The 21,027-nt window shown below is 43.1% G+C and overlaps 1 protein-coding gene across 10 annotated transcripts in view; it reads left to right on the top strand.

Annotated features, from left to right (window-relative positions):
• Positions 1-21,027, top strand: part of Sh3kbp1 (SH3 domain containing kinase binding protein 1) — a 317,007-nt gene that overhangs the window by 226,875 nt on the left and 69,105 nt on the right. For all 10 annotated transcript variants that reach the window (XM_041642315.1, XM_041642313.1, XM_041642317.1 and 7 more), the window contains one exon: positions 20,525-20,632. In XM_041642315.1, the coding sequence (XP_041498249.1) occupies positions 20,525-20,632 (108 nt within the window). The remainder of the gene's footprint in view (positions 1-20,524; positions 20,633-21,027) is intronic.

The following is a 21,027-nucleotide window of genomic DNA, read 5'->3' as shown; positions in this document are numbered from 1 at the left end:
GATCATCAGTTTATCTTACCGATATTATGAGCTTGTCATTTTATTCATATTATTTTATATGATCTGCTGAGAAAACAGAACTCTTACTATCCTCTACTGATACAGACTTCATTTTCATTGTCATAAAATCTCTGCCAACCTTGACCTTGAGAGTGGCGTGTTAAGATAATGAGTCCTGTAGGCTTCCAGCTCAGGGAAGCCAAGGTTGGAGTTCCAGCATCACGGTTTCTGGTGATGTATCTTTGGGCATGTGAACTGATCTCTCCGAGCCTTAATTTCCTCAGCTGTAAGCAAGGGTCAGAAAGCTGACGTCACAGGCCTACTGTGACTGTTTGTTAAGGTGCTGTGCATGAGGCATGTCTTACAGCAGTGAATCTGCCTGTGCTAACAATAATTCTAGCTATTGTCAGCTTCCATTCTGGCTTTTCCTTTTGAAACTTTAGCAAAAGGAATTGTAGGCTCTGGGTCTGGTCCCTCCTTGCTGTTGGGGATGAATACAAGGATGACATTAAGTGGGTAAAGGTGTTTTTAAAAATCCACCTGCAATAGTTAAGAATTCAGTGGGTGAGGTTTTAGCAAGATGAAAGAAAAATATGCTGCTTTTTTGTCTGCTGAAAGTAAGAAAAATGGTGTTGAGTCTGTAAAAAAAAAAAACCTACTGATATTGTAGAAAAATTCTTACCTCTTCCTTTTAGTTGATGAGTCACTCAGATTCATTTGGATGATTATAAGCTAACCTAAAATGGATAGGTTCGTCACCACTGGCTAAATATGTGTTTGGATGTACCTGTACCTGTTTATTCTGTATATGAGTTGAGGTAAAAGAGCTGAAGTACTATTTTTGCCTTTCAGTGTTATTCACTGTTTGAGTTTCCACTGGCCCCACATGCTAGAGCTCTTTCCTTTGCCTGTCAGCTGAGGTGATTTCCATTGCCCTGCTTTCTGTTTTTTTTTTGGGGGGGGGGTTGTTTTGTTTTTTTTGAGACAGGGTTTCTCTGTGGGTTTGGAGCCTGTCCTGGAACTAGCTCTTGTAGACCAGGCTGGTCTCGAACTCACAGAGATCCGCCTGCCTCTGCCTCCCGAGTGCTGGGATTAAAGGCATGCGCCACTACCGCCCGGCTGCCCTGCTTTCTGTGCCCTGCCAGGAGTCACAGAGCAGGCTCTGGCCTCCTTTCCCACTCTAGGTTGTCATTTGTGTGACTTTCTAGAAAATGAGTCAGACACCTTTAGTGGGTGTCTGCGAGCCCTCTGTGGTTCTTGAAATAAGGCACAGAGACCTGAACTATTTGTGTGTCCCTGGAAACGAGCATGAGATGTTGCAACCCGATTTGTTTTTATTTAGAAAGAAGACTTATGGATTTGGGAACATTTCTACTTGTGCAGAACACACCTGTAGTTTTTTTATTTCTAGTCTCTCAAAAATAGCTCCTGCGTCTGTGTTTCTACCGCCTCCATCCCACTTTCCTGATTGACGTTCTGTGTTTAGGAAGGTTTCAAAGCCTCTGGGTGTGGTTTCTGGTTGTTTTTTTTTTTTTATTGAGAAAAGGAGAAAAAAAAAAAACAAGTTTCCACCTCCTCCCAGCCTCCCATTTCCCTCCCCCTCCTCCCCCCCTACGCCCCCTCCTCCCACCCTTCTCCCCCTCCCCCCACTCCTTTCCCCCTCCCTCTCCAGTCCAAAGAGCAGTCAGGGTTTTCTGCCCTGTGGTAATCCTTTTTTATTTATTTCAAGACAGGCTCTCACATAGCACCAGCTAGCCTTAACCTCACTGTGCAGCTGAGGCTATCCTTAAATTCCTGGTCCCCTCCCTTTGTCTCCAGAGTTCTGGGGTTACAGGCATGTGCCACAACACTGAGCCCTGGGTTTCTAGCAAAGAAACTCCCTAGAGAAGGGCTAAGGGCAGCTTTGGAGAAAGTTTCTGGCTCCACTGTGAGGGCAGCTACCTACTGGGGCGTGTGCTTGCTGTGACTAGCACCCACTGAGGGCAGAATGAATGCAGCTGGAACAGTGGGCCTATTCTCACAGTGCTGCCCTCCCTGAATAGAGGAGGAAGGGTTTGCTACTGACCCCTTAGCAAACAATGCTCATAAAACAATGCCCGTGGATAACCTCTCCCCCTGTCATGTAGTGCTCATTGTTCAAAACCTGTTTAAAAACATTAAAATCGGTGTTTAGGAATGTAATACTGTTGGCCAGAGTGGTGGGGATGGCAGGAAGGGGACTAGAGAGAGGCTGTTGATGCTCATGGAGAATGCTAGTGGATATGGCCTGAAGAGGAAGGGAGGCCATGGAACTACATAAAGGTAGTCCCTGGCACTGCTACCCACAGGAGTATGGCAGTGCTTCCTGGAATCATAAAAATTATCTTTAGATGCCCACCGGCAGCAATTTTAATTTGCCCACTGTCTTCTTCCCTTTACGATTCTCATCCGTTCATTCATTGTAGTACATCTGTGATGTGCCAGGAGCTGTTCTAGGTGATAGGGTTACAGCGGTGAATACAAGTGACAGACTTGCAGGTTTGTGTTTTCATATTTCAAATATTTGGAGCTAGCCATACCGTGGAGGTGGAGACAGAATTAAATACTAACCCACCTAGCATCTTTCAATACTTCAATATGTCTCCCTCCATGTCTCTCTTCTTTCTCAGGCAATGCTTGTTTGAACATTAGCACTCACCAGATGTACCTGTAGCCCACAGCCTCCCAGTGCAGAATTCTGGGCAGACACTAGCAAAACTCCCTCAGCACCCTTCCTTTCTCCTCAGGGGTCTAGCCAAAGCTCAGCATCTTGCCTTATCCTCATAGTGGGCCTGGGAGTCACACAGGGCCACAAGAGTTCTTTGCTGATCACAGAAGAGGAGAAAAGACACAGAGCATAGAGGAATTGGGACAAGCATGTCTTCTGAGTCCTCGTTGAATGTTCTAGGGATGTAGGGGTCAGCCAGGGTGCTAACTCTGGATCGAGTTCATTTCCTGTGGGACTCTAAGATGTTTGTGGTAGGTGCTGCTCAGCCAGTCTCAGTGATGACTATTATTTAGTCATTGAGAGGAATCCAGTGTTGCTTGATATCCAGAGCTAGCATCTGCAGTTCCCTTTTTAAATAATGATATTATTGTTGCTAATCTGAGCAACAATGATATTGCCATGTTTCTGACCTATTTGAATCTATCACTTTCCAGTATTATTTTTATTTGTTCCATAAGAGTTTAATATAATGTGTTTTGATCATACTCACCCCCACAACTCTTTACCGCCTGACCGAAGTTTGTGTCATTTTTTTTTAAATTGAGCTATACATTTTTTTCCACTCCCCTTTCTTCCTCCCCTCTCCCATTCTGCCCTCTCTTGTGACTCCTACACTCCCAAATTACTCAGGAGAGCTTGTCTTTTTCTACCTCCCATATACATTAGATCCATGTATTTCTCTCTTAGGGTCCTCTTTGTTGTCTAGGTTTTCTGGGGTTATGAATTGTAGGCTGGTTTTTCTTTGTTTTATGTCTATAAGTTACTTATGAGTGAGTACATATTATGTTTATCTTTCTGGGTCTGGGTTACCTCACTCATTATGTTTTTTTTCTAGATTCATCCATTTGCCTGCAAATTTCAAGATGTCATTATTTTTTTTTTTACCAATGTGTAGTAAATACTCCATTGTATAAATGTACCATGTTTTCCATATCCATTCTCCAGTGGAGGGGCATTTAGGTTGCTTCCAGGTTCTGGCTATGACAAACAATGCTGCTATGACCATAGTCGAGCACATGTCCTTGTTGTATGATTGAGCATCCTTTGGGTATATACCCAAAAGTGGTATTGCTCGATCTTGAGGTAGGGTGTTTCCTAATTTTCTGAAAAATTGCCATACTGATTTCCAAAGCGACTATACAGGTTTGCATTCCCACTAGCAATGCAGGAGTGTTTCCCTTATCCCACATTCTGACAGGTTTAAGATAGAATATAAAACTTCTAGAACACACACACACACACACACACACCTATTACTGTAGAAGCGTCTAAAGCACACACAGAGAGACAGAGACAGAATTGAGTTACCCTATAACAGCATAGCAATGTCCTTACTAGATACCAGAGGTAACAAATAAAACGTCCAGTGCTAGATATGAGTTATCAGTTTTTTAGAGACAGGGCCTTACATAGCCTAGGCTGACATCCAATTCATTATATAGACAAAGTTGCCCTTGTTTCTCCTGCTACTACCTCCTAAGTGCTGGAATTACAAGCATGTAACACCACACTTGGTTCACATGGAACTGGGGATGAAACCCAGGGCCTTGTGGATGCTAGGCAAGCACTCTAATAACTGTGCCACATCCCCAGTCCCTAATGTCAATTATTTCTGTGTGTGAAGCACACCTTCCATTTGCTGTCTTCTTCTGTCTTCCCGTATGGAGTGTATTTGGGTGGGATCTTTTCTTCTAAGCCTGAGGATTGTTTAGCTCTCTGTTTTGCTGTTACCATTACACAAAAGAAAGACTAGAGGCTTGATCTCCTTTCTAAGTCCTTCAATGATGACGTGTTTGAAGGTTTTAATGCCTAGTTTTCCCTTCCTCCACCCTTATTCATTAACTCATTAGTTAACTGAAATGTCTATGTACAGGAAAAGATGTTTTCAGGCCTCCTTGCTTCCTACAAGAAGTAAGTTTGTTTCCACAAACACTTGGGTATCTCGGGAAAAGATCTTTAGCTTGATATAAAAAAAAGCCATTCAACTAAATAGATTGCTGGCCTTGACCCTGTCTCTTAGAATTGCTGAAGCTTTTAGCAGAGCTAAAATGTTGGGATTAAAGGAGGTTCCACGGGTGAGAAGTAAATTAGCAGGTGTCACCCTGAAGATGATGACACGCTGACAGCCCCATTAGAAGGACATGTTTTATGAGCGAACGAGAAAGCTAAGCACAGGTCTGGGATCATCTGGGTTTGCACAGATTTGAAAACTGTCAATGTCCAGCAAATGACTCATTTATATTAGAGAATTGTTTTTTACATATGGCCCATCTTGTTAGAGTATGTATGCCCTTATTTGAGACACAAGTCACAATGTATGTATCCCTCAGAGCATTGGAAACCCAAAGGAATATTGCTTGTTGCTGTTGTCCTCTCTAAAGTGGGTAGGATGCTGTGCTGGATAGGAAGAATCATGATTCCCTAATTGCATTGGCTAGAAACTCTTCCTCGCCGTGCCTTCTTGCCCTCTCAGATGCAAGATTTTAAATGAGATGAAAATGTAAGGCTTGGGGAGGGAGAGGTCTTCCGTTTGGCTTACTAGTAGCCAAGAAACAGTGCCACCCAAAATTAGGGTGACTCTTAATAGGGTTCCTTCTTTTGCATGGTGGTAGATGAGTTTATGGATGGTGCAAACTCTCAGGTTCATATGCCTTTACTAATTAGATGAAACTGTCTAAAGGGACCCTCTGATTATTTGTTCAATCTGATTGTTATACTCCAAAGTGCTACTCTTAAGTTGCAGGACATCAGCAATCCTTGCAACATCATCCTGAAACACAGCTTCTGGTTTCTATTTCTGTTTTTAAATTTCTTTTTATTTGTATATATGTTCGTGTGAGTGTGCTCACTCACAGAGAACAGAAAAGGGTGTTCAAGCCTCTAGAGCTGGAGTTACAGGTACTTGTGAGCTGCCTGATTTGGTGCTGGGAACTGAACTCCCGTCCTCCGCAAGAGTCAGAAGCACTCTTAACTACCTAGCCATCTCTCTAGCCCAGACTGCAATTATTCTCATCATTTTCTTATATTTTAAAATTACATTTATTTGTTATTTGCATACAAGGGCATGGGTCTGCCTCAGTTTGAGTGTGGAGGTCAGAGGACAACTTGAAGGAGTCAGTTCTTTCCTTCTACCATGCGGGTTCCAGGAATCATACCCAGGTCATCAAACGTTGCAGCGAGGTCTTTACACACTGTGCCCACTAAGCCATTTTGCTGGACTTTTCCCTACCATGTTCTACTAGCTACAGTACAACTTTGGATGTGCTACTTATCTCTCCTTGCCTCAGTTTCTATATCTGTGAATCATGGACAAAATAGCACCTACCTCTGTGGTGTTGCAAAGAGCAAATAAATGAAAGCAGCCATTGTGGTTTAAATATATCCCTCAAAGTTCGTGTGTTAAAAACTTAGTTTCCGGTGCAACAGTAGAGAAATGGGACTTTAAAGATGTGATTGGGGTGGGATGACCATACCTTGGGCTTATGCTAATGCTGTTATTGTGGGGATGGGTTCATTATTGCCAGAGTAGGTTCCCGATAAAAGGAAGAGTTCAGGCTCCTCCCTTTCTTTTGCCCATGCTTTCTTGCCTTTCCATCTTCTATCCTCTGATAATGATGCAAGATGTAGGCCCTTCAGATTTGGTCTCCCCTCGTTTGCCTGTAAGGGCTAAATCTGTTCTTTGTAATTTCTCCAGTGTCAGACATTCTATTACAGCAGGTACAAAACAGACTAACACAATAGGCAAAGCACTTAGAAAGCCTGGCCAATAGTAACTGCTGGATAAATGTTAGAAGCTATTATTTCCTGATGATAAATTGCTAAATGTAATGCTGCATCCGTGTATTTTGAGGGTATTTAAGTGATGTTCTGAAAGATGGTGCTAATTTAGTCTCCCCACAGGAGTGTGTGCAAATGTCTCCCAATCCTTGTCATCCCTGGATATTACCATTCTTTTTGTTCTCTGCTAATATCTTTTAACCTCTGCTAATTTGCACTCTAAAAATTATTACCAAGTTTGAAATCTTTGTACATCATTTTCCAATTGATTTTTAGAAAATACTCTATATGCATGCCATTAACCTGTCATTTTTGTATTATAAATATTTCTCTTAGTTTATGACTCATGGAGATATTTAAGTAAAAGTCATTAAAATAAATATCTTTTAGAACTCACAATTTCCTCATTTTAAAGTTAACTGTATAGTGAAGTAAAATTTATCATTTTAAGGAGAGTTTTACTTAAGGCTTTTCTGCTTGGAGCCCTAGGTGGAGAGAATAGCTGGCGATTAAAAGCCTTCCTTTTCTGCCTTCCTTGGGGCTTTCAGAGGTTCTATTTAAAGCTTCGACACTTTTGGTATTTCTTATATTGGCATTTTATATTGGCATTTAGAGAGCCCCTGGGATTCTGCGTGGATTCTTACAAGGATCCTCCTGTCCTAGACAAGGGCTTGGCAAACTTCTATAAAGGGCCAGAATCAAGTATTTTTAGGCTTTGTGGGCCATGCAGTCTCTTCAGCAAGTGTTACTCTGACATTGCAGAGGGAAAACAGTCACAGAGGTAAATGAGTATGTTTGGTTGAGTTCCAATAAAGCTTTATGAACATTTAAATTTGAATACCATGTAATTTTCATATTCGTTGAAAATTTATTCTTCTTTTAAAAATCATTTAAAAATGTAAAAACTATTCTTAGCTTTTGACCCATAGGCTGTACTCTACTGACCTCTGAAACAGAGTATCTGGAAGGAGACCCATGAAAATCCAGCCAGTTGCTGTGTCATGATGGCTCATGCCTTTAATCCCATCACTGAGGAGGCAGAGACAGGTCGATCTCTGTGAGTTTGAGGGCAGCCTGGTCTACAAAGCAAATTCCAGGACAGCTAGGGCTATACAGAGAAACCCTGTCTTGAAAAACTGGACAAAAAGAAAATCCAGCCAATTCGTTTTCAATAGAAATGGGACACTTTGAAGAGTTGAAATCTTAGGCTGGAAAGGTGGCTTAAGGGGGGAGCGGGGGAAGTCACCTGCTTCCAAGCCTCACAGCCTGAGTTTGATCCCTGGGACCATTGGAAGCAGGGAACCAACTCCTACAAGTGGTCCTCTGACTGCCACATTTGTGTATTGGTATGCTACACGCGCACTCACACACACACACACACACACACATACACACACACGCACACACACGCACACGCACACACACACACACACACACACACACACACTACATTCATTTAAATCTTTTCAAATAATGGTGTTGGTATGAGCAAAACATGAACTTTAATCTAAACCTAATATGCTATGCAAAAATTAACTCAAAATAGACCTAAACCTACGTGTAAAATGCAAAACATGGTTATTCATGGAAGTATAGAAGAGTTGTTAAATAGTCTACACTATACATACAAAACACAGATAAATTAGATTTCAGCAAAATTGAACACGTTAGTTTTTCCAAGACATTGCTAAGTAAATATTGTTTGTGGGTCTCATTTTACTCTAGAGACATCTGAGTCACAATGCTCTCACCTAGTTGTTGCCCAGGATAAATTACATAAGTTTCAAGGCCTTGGTTTTATCTTGCGTGTTCCTGGAATTTCCTGGTAATATAAAGTCGTGGGTCTCCTACATTGCTCCTGCTTCTGTGCCCTTTCTCCCCAATGCTAGGTAGATGCTGCCATACTCCTCTGCTCTAAGGTAGGCCCAGCAGAGGGCTCACTGTACTGGCCTAAAGACTAAATCATCTAAATGTAGATTAAAAGACTGCACACAATTTTTCAGGCCAGCAAATAAGCTTTCCAAATTGAGAAAAAAAGCTTGAAAGTACTGTAGGTTGGTCCCAGCGGAGAATGATGGCAGAAGGCAACAATTTCCTACTGGCTACTGCAGCTGTCTTGGTGGTTCTTGACCTTCAGAATGAGCATGCCTGTGCCCTTTCTCCTGTTCCTTCCCAGTCTTTGTCTGTATGAGTATCAACACTTCGTTCCGATTTAGTGTCTTCTTTCCATGTCCCTGAGGTGGTAGAACAGCTAAGAAAATCTCTCGAAACACAAGGAAAGGTGCTCTCGGAATAGCATTGCCTTATCAATGTGGCAAAATGATTTTCTGCCATGTCCACCATCCTTTTAGTGGAAGGAAGACATGCAGAGGCCATGCATTTCTCTAAGTAAAAATGAAAGCTCAGCACCAGGATCCACATCCTTGAGAAGTAAACCGTGCTTAGCCTTGTGTTGTGGCTGAAGCAAAGGTGCCATTGGAAGTAGCTTTAACTATTTACCATGACACGATCATCTCGATCTAGATTACCCAGCAAATAGGAAATGAAGAGTCGTTCTGGAGACTTTCTATTACATAAGTTCAAGTGTTGGGTTATGTTTAAATGGGTAGGAAGAAATGTGAAAGTGTCCCCTAAAGGATTTGAAGTTTCTAAATGACTTGCTCACATGCCGTCATACACAGTTTATCTTGTTCTCCATGCTTCAAGTCAGATTACAAGGATATGGGAAAGACCTGTCTGTATTGTATTGTTTCCACGTGAGCATTGGCTTTTGAAGTTGCCTTGTGGAGGGAGAAGGTATTTTAGTCTGTTATTTATAAGAAAGACTAAAACATAGACATTTTTTTAGAATACTTAAGATTATATGTTCATCAGATGAAGTAAAAAAAAAATTATATTTGTTACTGTCGGGTCCCAAAGAAACCTGGGACAAGTCTCACTCAATACTTGTGGCTCCTCCCAGCAATTCTCACCCAACCCCGTACTCTAAACCTCTCTAGCCCAGACACTAGGCTTCCGTTACCTTTCCCCAACTTCTGATCCCTAGGGAAGTTTAGCCATTTTTCCCTTCTCTTCCTCTCTTGCTCCACTCACCACCATGGATGGCCATGTCCAGTCTGCTGACCATGTTCAGTCTGGATCCTTCCAGATGCCTCTGGCTGTTTTCTCTCTCATTCCTGTAATAAACCCTTTCCATTAACCATACCTAGAAGCAGCTATGTTCGTATTTCATTCAGTTATAGTCCAATTATACAGGCAAGCTATACATTCCAACTATACTGATGGCTCCTGGAAGTACCCAGTAAGAGTGGTGACCCTGGAGTTGGGCCAACAGGACAGTCTCTGTTGGGTGCTGGTCTCTGAAGAGGCTCTAGGCAGAAAGTGCCTTTTAGAAAAGAGGGAAGGCAGCTGTCATCACAGAGGTCTTTGGGGCCTTAGCTCTTCTTCATCCTGGCCTGTGACTCTTCATGCCTATGGGAACTTCTGGTCATTCCATGGCAGTGGTTCTCAACCTATGAGATGTAGCCACTTTTGGAGCCAGATGACCCTTTCACGGGGGTCACCTAAGACCATTGGAAAACACAGACATTTACATTAGGATTCATAACAGTAGCAAAATTGCAATTATGAAGTAGCAACAAAAATAATGTTATGGCTGAGGATCACCATACCATGAGGAGCTGTATTAAGGGGTCACAGCATTAGGGAGGTTGAGAAGCACTGCTCTATGGGGGCTAAGACTCGAAAGGTTGGGCCTCTTGTCTTCTCTCTTAGGACTCCTGGACTCAAAGGTTAACGTCTTTAGCATTTCCCAAGCAGGTGCTGCCAACAGGCTGCAGAGTGTGCGGAAGGCGGTCAGCTCAGCCTGCCAGGGCATATTCAAGGGCTCTGAGTGGCTGGAACTTCCCTTCCTCCAGCCCCAGATGATGGCTTCCAACAACCTTTGGCCTCCAGCATTGTGTTACAAAAACAGTATCGTTTTATATGTGCGCATAACCAGGAAAAAGTTGAGTGGCGCATTTATTTTCTTATATAAAGATGTGTAATGGAGGCTCTATTTTAGCTTAGAGAATACTTCACCTTTGTTAGAAAGCAGGAGAGGAAAGTCTACAATAGTCAGACTCTGTAAGTATCTTCGTTTCAGATAATCCTCCCCAAGGACTCCTTATGGGAATCCGACCTTGAAACAGCTCTGATTCAGAAGGATAAAGCTTAAAGTTCAGTTATACCTCGAATACAGCTAATTCACTCCAACGAAAGAAGCAGTCTTTTTAAGAGAATATAACTTCTGGTGGTATCAACAACAGATCAAAGGGTGTTACATGGGCCTACTCCCTTGCTGTAGGGAACTCTGAAGTTTAACAAAATACAGAGCAGCTGTGTAGAGGCATTGGGCAGTACATGCTAGAAGGACATGGTCCTGGAGAGAAGGGAAGGGAAGCATTAAAGTGACTTTTTGCCTGGGGTGTTTTATAACTTACAGCATGGGGCAGTGCCCAAAGAACTCTTGGCGGGACAGAGGACAGATAATGGAATGCAGGCTAAGGAGAAGGCTCAAATTTGCCAAAGGCAGCAATGTAGAGAGGTGAGACATAAGGAGTTCCAGAAATCTGTGGGAGGCTCCCTTTGGGTCTTGGCCAAATGTTATACTACGTATCACCACACCCAAGTCCTCATTCATTCGACTGCACAGGAAACAAGGACTCGGAGGGCTATGAGCAGAGTAGACATCCCAGAGCTCACCAGTGCTGGGAGATATCACAGTTCTGGTCATGCATGGTAGAAAAATGAGGGCCTCTGCACACCTCTGGCATCCAGGTGAGAACCAAGAATATCCAGACGTAGTACTACCCTATGCTTATTCTAACAAAACTCCAAAACCAAGCTTTGGCTGGTCCCACTGATCAGTATGTAAGTGTCCCACCATAACAAAAGTCAGCACTCTCTCCAGGGAGGTAAGAAAACCCAAGCTCTTTTGAGAGCCCGCGATCATAAATAACTCACCATGTGAAGAAGCAGCTTCGGTTTGGGTAGCTTGGAAAAGATGTGGCAGCATTTCTAAGTTCAGCTTTCCGACATCAGCACGTGCTAATGGCATCTCGATTTTGATTTGCTATTCATTTAGCTATGCAATATGTAAAATGAAAAAGAAAATGGTCATTAGTACAGAAAAGTATATAACTTATTGTCTAATAAGAAGGCCAGGAGTTTTTAGAAGTGGATGGGCTTCCTAGAACAATAGAGCAATGAATGGCTTATTTAACCTTTCATGTGTTGCTGTTTGAATGTGGCATTTTCTTGAGTGGACTTGCACCATTTTCATGGATAGGGCTGTTTCTTGTGTCTCTGGGCCCCCCTCCCCAATTAACTCTGGTCTGCAAGCATTTCTTCTGCCACGGGGACAGCATATAGTTCTCTTTCCTCCTTGCCACCTCATGAACCATGCTGTCAACGGGCCTGCTTTGGGAACTGACTTCTGGGCTCAGGGAATTCTGGGCAACAGTCTAAGCCATCCAGCAGAAGTACATCTCTTGGGGAGGCGGTAACAGGTGGAAGCAGAGTCAAGTTGTTCTGGGCTTCAGCTTCCCCCGAGCTTTTCTGCAGCTCTTTCCCAAGCACCATGCGGAAGACACTCGTGAGTAAATATTAGACAGTAATTCTCTATTGTGCGTGAATGCTGAGCGTGTGGAGCTCTCCTCAGGGCACTCCAAGGCCCACTTACCAGCCGTATTGAAAGTGATCAACACTGTTTCTCCTCCTCACATCATACCCCAGCCACCTTAGATGCCCACTAAAGCAGCCTTGCTGTGTCATTTGTAGAAAACCAGTGCTAGGGAGCTCGCTGGCCACTAGAAGGCTTGAATAGAGTCAGTCTTCTCTTTGATTTGGGCGCGGTGGTGAATCCATTCTTACCGTTGCGTTTGGGGGATTGACAAACGATTTCCCAAGCTGCATGCTTCCCTTTGTACTCCATCAAGACACTGATGATTCCTGAGGAAATGTGATCCCATCTTTTGAGGGCGCTTTTGAGTATTTCCTGTAGCTACAGATAATTTAAAATTGAGTATATGTGAAGCTTAGCTTACGGAACTACCCTATTCCTATTTAACTTGCTCTCACTTCTGCTGTTTGAAAATGGAAGTGTGCACGTGTTTAGGGCTTTGATAATCTATTAGGGGACTCATTCTTAGAGAAAACTGATGTCCCTGCCCTCGGCATCCATTGCCTGTGACTCTTCATCTAGGAAAGGGCCCTGTAAAATTTCTCCCATCAACATTGGCCTGTTAATTGGTGTTATTATTGCGCAGGTGCTGCTTAGACAATCATATCATATTGTTGAAATTTTATGGGTGCAACTTCCCTTGTTCTATCAAAAATACGCTAGCTCACAGCAGGCATGACCTCTGGCTCTGACAGTAATCTTTCTGATTACTCTTTTGCAATGTTCCTTGAGCCTTGGGTATAGCGATGTGTTGTACACACACTAATAAGCTGTGTAGGTGTCTATATGCACACATACATATGCAGCAATAATAATTTCAAAAGAAAAGGTCATGAATTGGAGAGGGAGTGGGGGCACAAGAGGAGTTGGAAGGAGAGACGAGAGTCAGAACGGTATCAATACAGTTCTCATGTATGAAATTCTCAAAAATTAAGAACTTAAGATTTAACAAAATGTCAATTATAACAAGTTTCGCCCATCCAGCTGTTTATCCATTTAGCCAGAGTCATGCAGCATGAAGACAGATCCTTGCTTTAAAAACAGTTTGCCCATACTGAGACCTGGAAGCCTGCCCCGGAGCAGCAGCAGTCCAGCGGCCTGGGGAGCTCTGGGAGGCAGTGGGTACAGACTCACCCCATCGTTTTAAAATGTGAATTGACATTTTTTAATCCCTAAACAAGAAGGATACTTCTCTGCTTGCCTTTGTAATTCCCCAGGGGCTTTTTTAAAAACACAAATGTCTTATATTTTCCTATTCCAAGCTGTGATTTAATTGATGAGGGGTTTGGTCCAGGCCTTGGGCACTTAAATTCTCAAATAATTTTAATGTGCAGCCAGATTTGAGAGCCAACTGTCTAATAGATCCATTTACACTCTAGACAAAAAAGAGCTAAAGATGAAATCATGGTATATTCTCTCAATCAATTTACAAGCCAGGTTGTAAATTTGTCTGTTTTTCAGTCTTTGAAGTGACTAGCCCAAGGTAGATCTATCAAGTCTCATTGTTGCCTCTTGTCAGATGGAGCTCACCATGACAACAGGTTGTCTCTGTTACTCTCAGCTGGTCCCTGGCACAGTAGCTGTGTGGAGTACTAAATTACTTCAGCCAGGTTCCCTGTGGCTATGCTGGCAGGGCTGAACAAACGGAGGTATGGTATTGAGGTCTCCTGCTTCAGACACACCCTAGGGCCTTGGCTTGCCACCCTTTGGCCCCTTCCCAAGAATAAGTTCTTGCCAGGGTCTTGAATTAGCCCAAGAAAAAGTTCTTGCCAGGGTCTTGAATTGGCTCATGATGGGAAGAGAGGACTAGAAGTGGCCTATCAGTGCTCAGAAACGATGTGAGGGCCTGGGCTTCACAAGATAACTGCATGAGAGTTTAATTAAGAAGAGTCCTTGGGCTGAGATTGCAGCTCAGGTGGTAGAGGACTTACCTACCATGCACAAAGTTACGGATGCAATCCCCAGTATCCCATGAATCAGCTTGGTATAGTGCAAACCCATAATCCCCGTACTTGGGAGGTGCATGTGGGAGGATCAAGAGGGTATCCCCAGCTACATGATGAGTTTGAGTCTAACCTGGACCACATGAGACCTTGTCTCAAGATGTGTTATGACCATATTAGCCCTTAGCTATTTAGGCCAGCCCATACAATCCCAATAACGACTGTAACAATCGCCAGTGCACTGCTCTTTACGGAGATCATCTCACGTAACAACCAACAGATCTAGAGAGTTCTCACTGTACCGTGTGGCTCATTTGCTCTCTTCTTCTCTCTTGTTCCATTAAGAATACCTGAGTGGGGCTGAAGAGGGGAAAGTTGTAGAATTCTATTTTAATTTAAATTTATTTTAAGAATACATCAGACAAAATATGTAATGGCCAACACATGTGCTAGCATATTCTCCCTTATTTGTGATATGTGACTAACCCAAAGCATAGTATCTCTGGCTGTAATATCCCTCAGTTCCATCACTCTTATAAGAAAAGTTAGCATTTGCATTTCATGAAGGGGCATATCCTATTTGACCCTGATAATCTGCCTAACTGGGAGCCATAGACAAACCATTTGTGCCATTTTGTTGAAGGCTTCATCGTGGAAGAGTGAACATTCTTTGTCAGAAATATAATTTTTTCATTCTTTTCATAAGGCTCCAGCTCTCCTTGCCCCTTCTGTGATGCCAGTAGAGCTTATTATTAAACATCATTTTTTCCCAGAAGCTTTCATCTATTCTGTGTGTCCAACCTTCTGACACAGGGACACGATGTCGTTATATACAAATGCATTGGACTGTATTCATAGCTATGCTGGGATGTGTGTAGGTCACACTTCAGATATGCTGTTTTTTATTTCACTTCTACCGTCTGCCTCATTCACAGGTCATCTCACATGCCTATGCTGCCCTTTCGCTCCTTATTAGACCCCGAAAATCTCCCAGAGTGATTGTCAGCTTGGTCTATGCCTGTTTTCATTATTTTTTAAATTTATTCTTCTCTCTTACATTATATCCTGATCATAGTTTCCCCTCCCTCCACTCACTCCTCCCAGTTTCCCCCACACATACTTCCTCTCTCCCCCAGATGCGCTCTTCCTTCTTTCCCTTCAGAAAAGAGCAGGCCCCCCAGGGATATCAACTGAACATGACATAACAAAGTACAATAAGACTAGGCGCCTCACCTCATATTAAGGTTGGACGAGGTGACCCAGTAGGAGGAAAAAGTTCCCAAGATCAGGCAAAGAGTCAGAGACACTCTCCACTCCTACTGTTAGGAGTCACACAGAGCACCATGGTACACAGCCATAGCATGCAGAGGACCCAGCTCAGACTCATACAGGCTCTGTGATTGTCGCGTTAGTCTCAAGAGTATGAGCTCTGCTTGGTTGATTATGTGGCTGTGTTCTCATGGTATCCTTGACCCATTTGGCTCCTACAATCCTTCCCTGCCACTCTTCCCTCATCCTGAGTTCTGCCTGATGTTTGTTTGTTTGTGGGTCTCTGCATCTGCTCCCATCAGTAGCTGAAGGAAACCTCTCTGATGATTGGGTTAGACTCCAGTTTACGAGTATAACAGAAAAGCATTAAGAATCATTTCATTGACTTGTTTTTCTTTTTTTGCCAGTCATGTTAGGGTCTATCCTAGGTCTCTGGGCTATCCAGCCTTGGTTCCTGGCCATCCGGGCAGTGTCATGGGCTCCCTCTCCTGGTGTGGACCTCAAGTTGAAGCAGTCGTTGGTGGGGACTCCCATAAGTTCTGCACCACTATCACCCCAAGCGCATCTTATAGGCAGGACACATTGTAGTTGGAAGGTTTTGTGGCTGGGCTGGTGTCCCAATCCCACCACTTGTCTGGTTACAGAAGATGACCAACTGGTCTGCATTCCCCATTACTAGGAGTCTTCACTAGGGTCACCCTCGTAGAGTCCAGGAAGTTTTCACTGCACTAGTTTTCCACACTACTCCCAAGATACCTCCCAAAGCCAGTCTTCTCTCTCAGTACTCTCTCCCTCCATATCCCTCCCACCTGATCCCTCCGGTTCCCATCTCTGCCCACTCCCAGTTCACCTGCAAAATCTCTTCTATTTCCCCTTCCCAGGGAGATACAAGTGTCCTTCCTTAAACCCTCCTTTGTTACGTGACCTCTCTGGTTCTGTGGATTGTATCATGATTATCCTTTATGTAACAGCTAATATCCACTTATGAGTGAGTACATACTGTTTGTCTTTCTGGGTCTGGGTTACCTCACTAAGGATGATCTTTTCTAGTTCCATCCATTTGCCTGCAAATTTCATGATGTCATGTTTTTAATAGCTGAGTAATATTCCATTGTATAAATGTTTGGAAATAAATTACAGTGTTTTGGCCACATTGCCTCTTTCCTCAATCGTCAGCTACTTACTACCTTATGGTCCTAACTTCATTAGGTTCTCTCTTTAAGGACACTGATGGTGTACTGGACTTACAAGTCATTGACCACCCACCCCTCCATTCTATCCCTGTCACTACTAGGTATCACTTTGCCTCAGACCTCGGGTTCTGCAGCAGATAGCTGATCTGTGCACTCAACTCCAGTTCTTAGGTGATCTCTGCTGTGATCCCAGTTCCCTGCTCTATCGCTCCCTTTTCTTCAAGCCCAGTGATCTGGCCGTTAACCTTCTCATGGCCTCACTTCTCACCCCTTTCTTTTCTCAGACTTCCCAGCTGCTTCTAGTTATTTTTAAATCCAGCCAAAACCTCTAGGACAGTGGCTCTTTGATGTTTGGATTCACTGTATCTTCTTCTCCCATGAGGTTCTGAGCTTGAGAATCCCAGGAGAACATGGTGATTTTCTCTTATTCCCAAACCACTCTCCTATCCTGTACATTTTAGGTCCTCAAATAAGTAGAATCCACTACTATTTTGTACTTCTGGAAGTACAGTCCTTAAACTCACAGAGATCCGCCTGCCTCTGCCTCCTGAGTGATGAGATTAAAGGTGTGTGCAGCCACTGCCCAGCAAAAACCTAAATCTTTTGTCTGCTTTGGTGTAAAGGACATGTTTGCATTTAGCACTTGGCCATCTCCCCGCCCCCCTTGTTTCTCATAAGTTAGTTTCATTGCTAGAGGAAAATGCTTTGGTTGTGTCTAGATCTCTAACTCAGCCTGCAAATCCGGCCCTGTGCCTGGTCTTTGTTCTGCAGTAGCCGCCTGGCTTGACTCTTCCTAGTTCCCAGCCACCCAGGCAGTTTTCTTCTGTGTCTCTGTTTATCTAGTCCATGGATCATGTGTTTATTCTTATACTCATGAGAACAATAGACATACTGTGCCTGCCCTTTGCACTCTCCCGCTCTTGCTTTGTATTACTTGATAATTATGTGCTAGTGTTTTCCTTAAGGAGCAGAGTTTAGATTGAAGCCAGTTACTGCTGATAGGAGACATGATAAACATGTGGGCGTTATGCACTGTTTTCTCCACGTCGAGATGCTTGAGTTCTCAAGTGATGCTGAACAGGCTCTTGGCATATTGAAATCATTCTTACAAGAAATCAAATTATTGTTTGATTAAAGCTAAGGTGAAAAATGGTTTTGCACCACTTAGAAAGTTTGAAAGAAGTGTAGCACTAAAACAATCTTTGCATGTCTTTGATGGAAATGATTTGGTATCAAGATGAGTGCAAACGGATGAGAAGGAAAGCCCAGTCCTCCCGAAAGCAAACCCTTCTCACATAGGAAGATTTTAGACGATTTGAAAAGCCGATAATGATTCCGTCTTCTTTTCATACCAGACCATATGGCTAAGAACTATTTTCAAAAAGGACACCATGGAATATCGCCTTGTCTGTCTCCTACATCCATCTCTAAACTCCTAGGGCATCAGTTCTCGGCCTGTGGGTTATGATGCCCTTGAGTGTTGAACATTCCTAAGACCATCAGAAAACATTACATTATGGTTCATAGCAGTAGCAAAATTATAGTTATGATGTAGGAGTGAAAATAATTTTATGGTTGTGTGTCACATGAGGAACTATATTAAAAAGGTTTGCAGCATTAAGAAAGTTGAGACATAGGGAGTAGGTACTATGAGCCTGCATGTTTAATGTTTAGTACCTACACAACTTCAAAGTACTTGTGCACTTACAGATAGATCTATTTATTGAATTGAGTATGGTGAAGTGTGAATTAACACAGGTGAATGTTAGGGAAAGAAGGCATTCATCATACTTGCCTGCCTAAAAGTATATTTCATGTTGGGTTTTGAAGCTAAAAAGGATACATGCACAAAGAGATGATGGGGGTGTTCCAGGAATATCCCTGGAAGCAGAATCTTCTAGATTGAAAAACTTAATTTCTAAAGATCAATTCATGGTAAACAATCCCCACCCCCTTGTGCTTTCTAAGTTTTTCTAATGCCATTGATGACATTTATAACAACCTCAGAAGCCATTAAGTTATGCCACTACCATCCCTTCTTTGGGATTGATGCTAGACTGTTTAGAGGGTGATGTAAACAAGGGGCATAACCATACTATTTACCTGGAATTATTCTAATTGTCCAGAAAGGTCAGCATTCTCTCTTGTTGCAAGTCTTTTGAACCCTGTTTTTCTCTGGGTAAATATGAGCTTGGTGCTTCTGGTATATGTGTTTTATGGTGTTGGTTAGGTCCAGACTTTTCAGTTTGTAACAAAAAACTGATCTCCAAAATCTGCGTTCTCTTCTAAAGGGCAAGTTTTCCCTTGTCACCAATACCATGGGCCTAACCCTGCAGTGGGGTTAGGCGCTATTGTCTGCGTAATCTAAATGTTGGACTTCAAGAGATTACAGATTTTAGAGTCTTTATCAATGTGCATATCTATCATAGAGGGGATTGTGCTAAGGGCCGAGGGGCATACAGGCAAAACAATATGATGTGTAGCTCACCTTGCTGGAACGTCTGAGCTAGCAAGGCACCAACGAACCACAAATCCATGGCCCTCTGGCTCTATATCTGGTGCTGGAACCCTCCTGTCCTCATCTCTGTCCCTGTTGTAGAGGATGGTGGGATCTCTTCCCAGCCCCCAGAGCATGATCCCCTCTCTTGACCATCTTACTTTGTTTATAACTTCTGGGTTGTGAGCACTTTCTAGAAAATGCTCCCTCACTTGGGTTTCAGCTAGATATTTGTACTTTTATTTTAACTCAAGGGTGTCACACTCTCTTGACAATGATGTTTATATTGTACATGTACTGGAATAGAGGAGCTTTGCCATAGGCTGAGTCTTGGTTTAGATCATAGAAGTGGTGCTGGACTCCGAGGACGTAGAGGAGTTTACGTCCAATGATTTGAAAAGGGGACAGGCTATGAGTGGTTCTGAGGCCCAAGGATCTCAATGTGGAAGCCTGGAAAAGGTGCAACTCTTGCAAGTCTTGCTCAATGCCCTCTGCACAGCCACAAAATCGCTGTTCAAGAAGCTTCGATGGGTGGATGGAATAGAATTTACTCAAAGAGATCTAAATAAATGACTAGGTTATGGTGACTAGGTCCTGGAGACAACTGTGCCCTGTTGGTATCAAAAGATGATAAAGGAGCTGGGTGGTGGTGGCGCACACCTTTAATCCCAGCACTCGGGAGGCAGAGGCAGGCGAATCTCTGGGAGTTCGAGGCCAGCCTGGTCTACAAGAGCTACTTCCAGGACAGGAACCAAAAGGCTACGGAGAAACCCTGAAATTCTGACACTCATGAGTTGGAGGAGGAGGATCAATAGTTCAAGGCCAGTCTGATACATGAGATTCAATCTCAAAAAAGAAAAAAACAACCAAAAAAAACGAAGCTAAAACAAACAAAAAAGTTAGATTGTTAGTGTCTTAGTTAAGGTGTCTATTGTTGTGCAGAGACACATATATATGAGACCTCAAAGCCCACCTCCACAGTGATGCACTCCTTCCAACAAGGCCACACTTACTCTAACATGACCACACCTCCTAAAGTGTCACTCCCTTTGGGGACCATTTTCTTTCAAACAACCACACTGGGCATCTAAAATCCCAACTGGGTTTTGAATCCTTGTGGGTAGCATCTATTATTCCTTCTGACTTTGAACTCCATGCTAAATTAGTAAATTGTCACATTGCTAGCCCCCTGAAAGAATGGGTTACTTGGGCTGGGCATGTAGCTGAAAAGGTAGAGCATTTGACTAGTACATATAGGTCTGTGGGTTCCATCCCCAGCACCACAAAGGGAAAAAAAGGAAAGAGCTTCTATTGTCTCGCATCATGATGCCATACCTGTCTGCCCCCATTTCTTACTTTCCGTTCTGCTGTTTCTAGGACTGCATCGATGTAGGCTGGTGGGAAGGAGAGCTCAATGGCAGACGAGGAGTGTTCCCTGATAACTTTGTGAAGTTACTTCCACCGGACTTTGACAAGGAAGGGAATGTAAGTCTCCCTGGCTTTGATCTCAGTGTCTCCCATTCTGTCAGAATTGTGGCTTCCATGATGAGACTTGGGAGGTAGAGATCTTTTGGTATAAAACAAAAGAGTACTGACATTGGAATGTTTAATGGGCTTGGCTTCTGAGCCCATGGTTGCCATAGGACAAACCCATTATTCACTGTTTACCAGCTGGTAAAAATTATCCAGGGTTTAATGTATATAGAGCACTTAATACAGTACCTGCACATTGGAATTCCCGGGGAAATTGTCAGAACCCTGGGAACTCTATATGGTAAGTACACACCTCATGTTTTGCATAGCACAGTCCTTGGGGGTGCAGAAGTAGCCAGTATTGAAAGCTGCTGAAAATCACATTTTGAGACTAAGAATGGAAGACA

Source organism: Microtus oregoni, unplaced genomic scaffold, assembly GCF_018167655.1.
Source record: "Microtus oregoni isolate MIOR12 unplaced genomic scaffold, Mior012 000074F_000, whole genome shotgun sequence".
NCBI classification, from domain to species: Eukaryota; Metazoa; Chordata; class Mammalia; order Rodentia; family Cricetidae; genus Microtus; species Microtus oregoni.
This window is presented reverse-complemented; position numbering and strand designations above follow the sequence as displayed.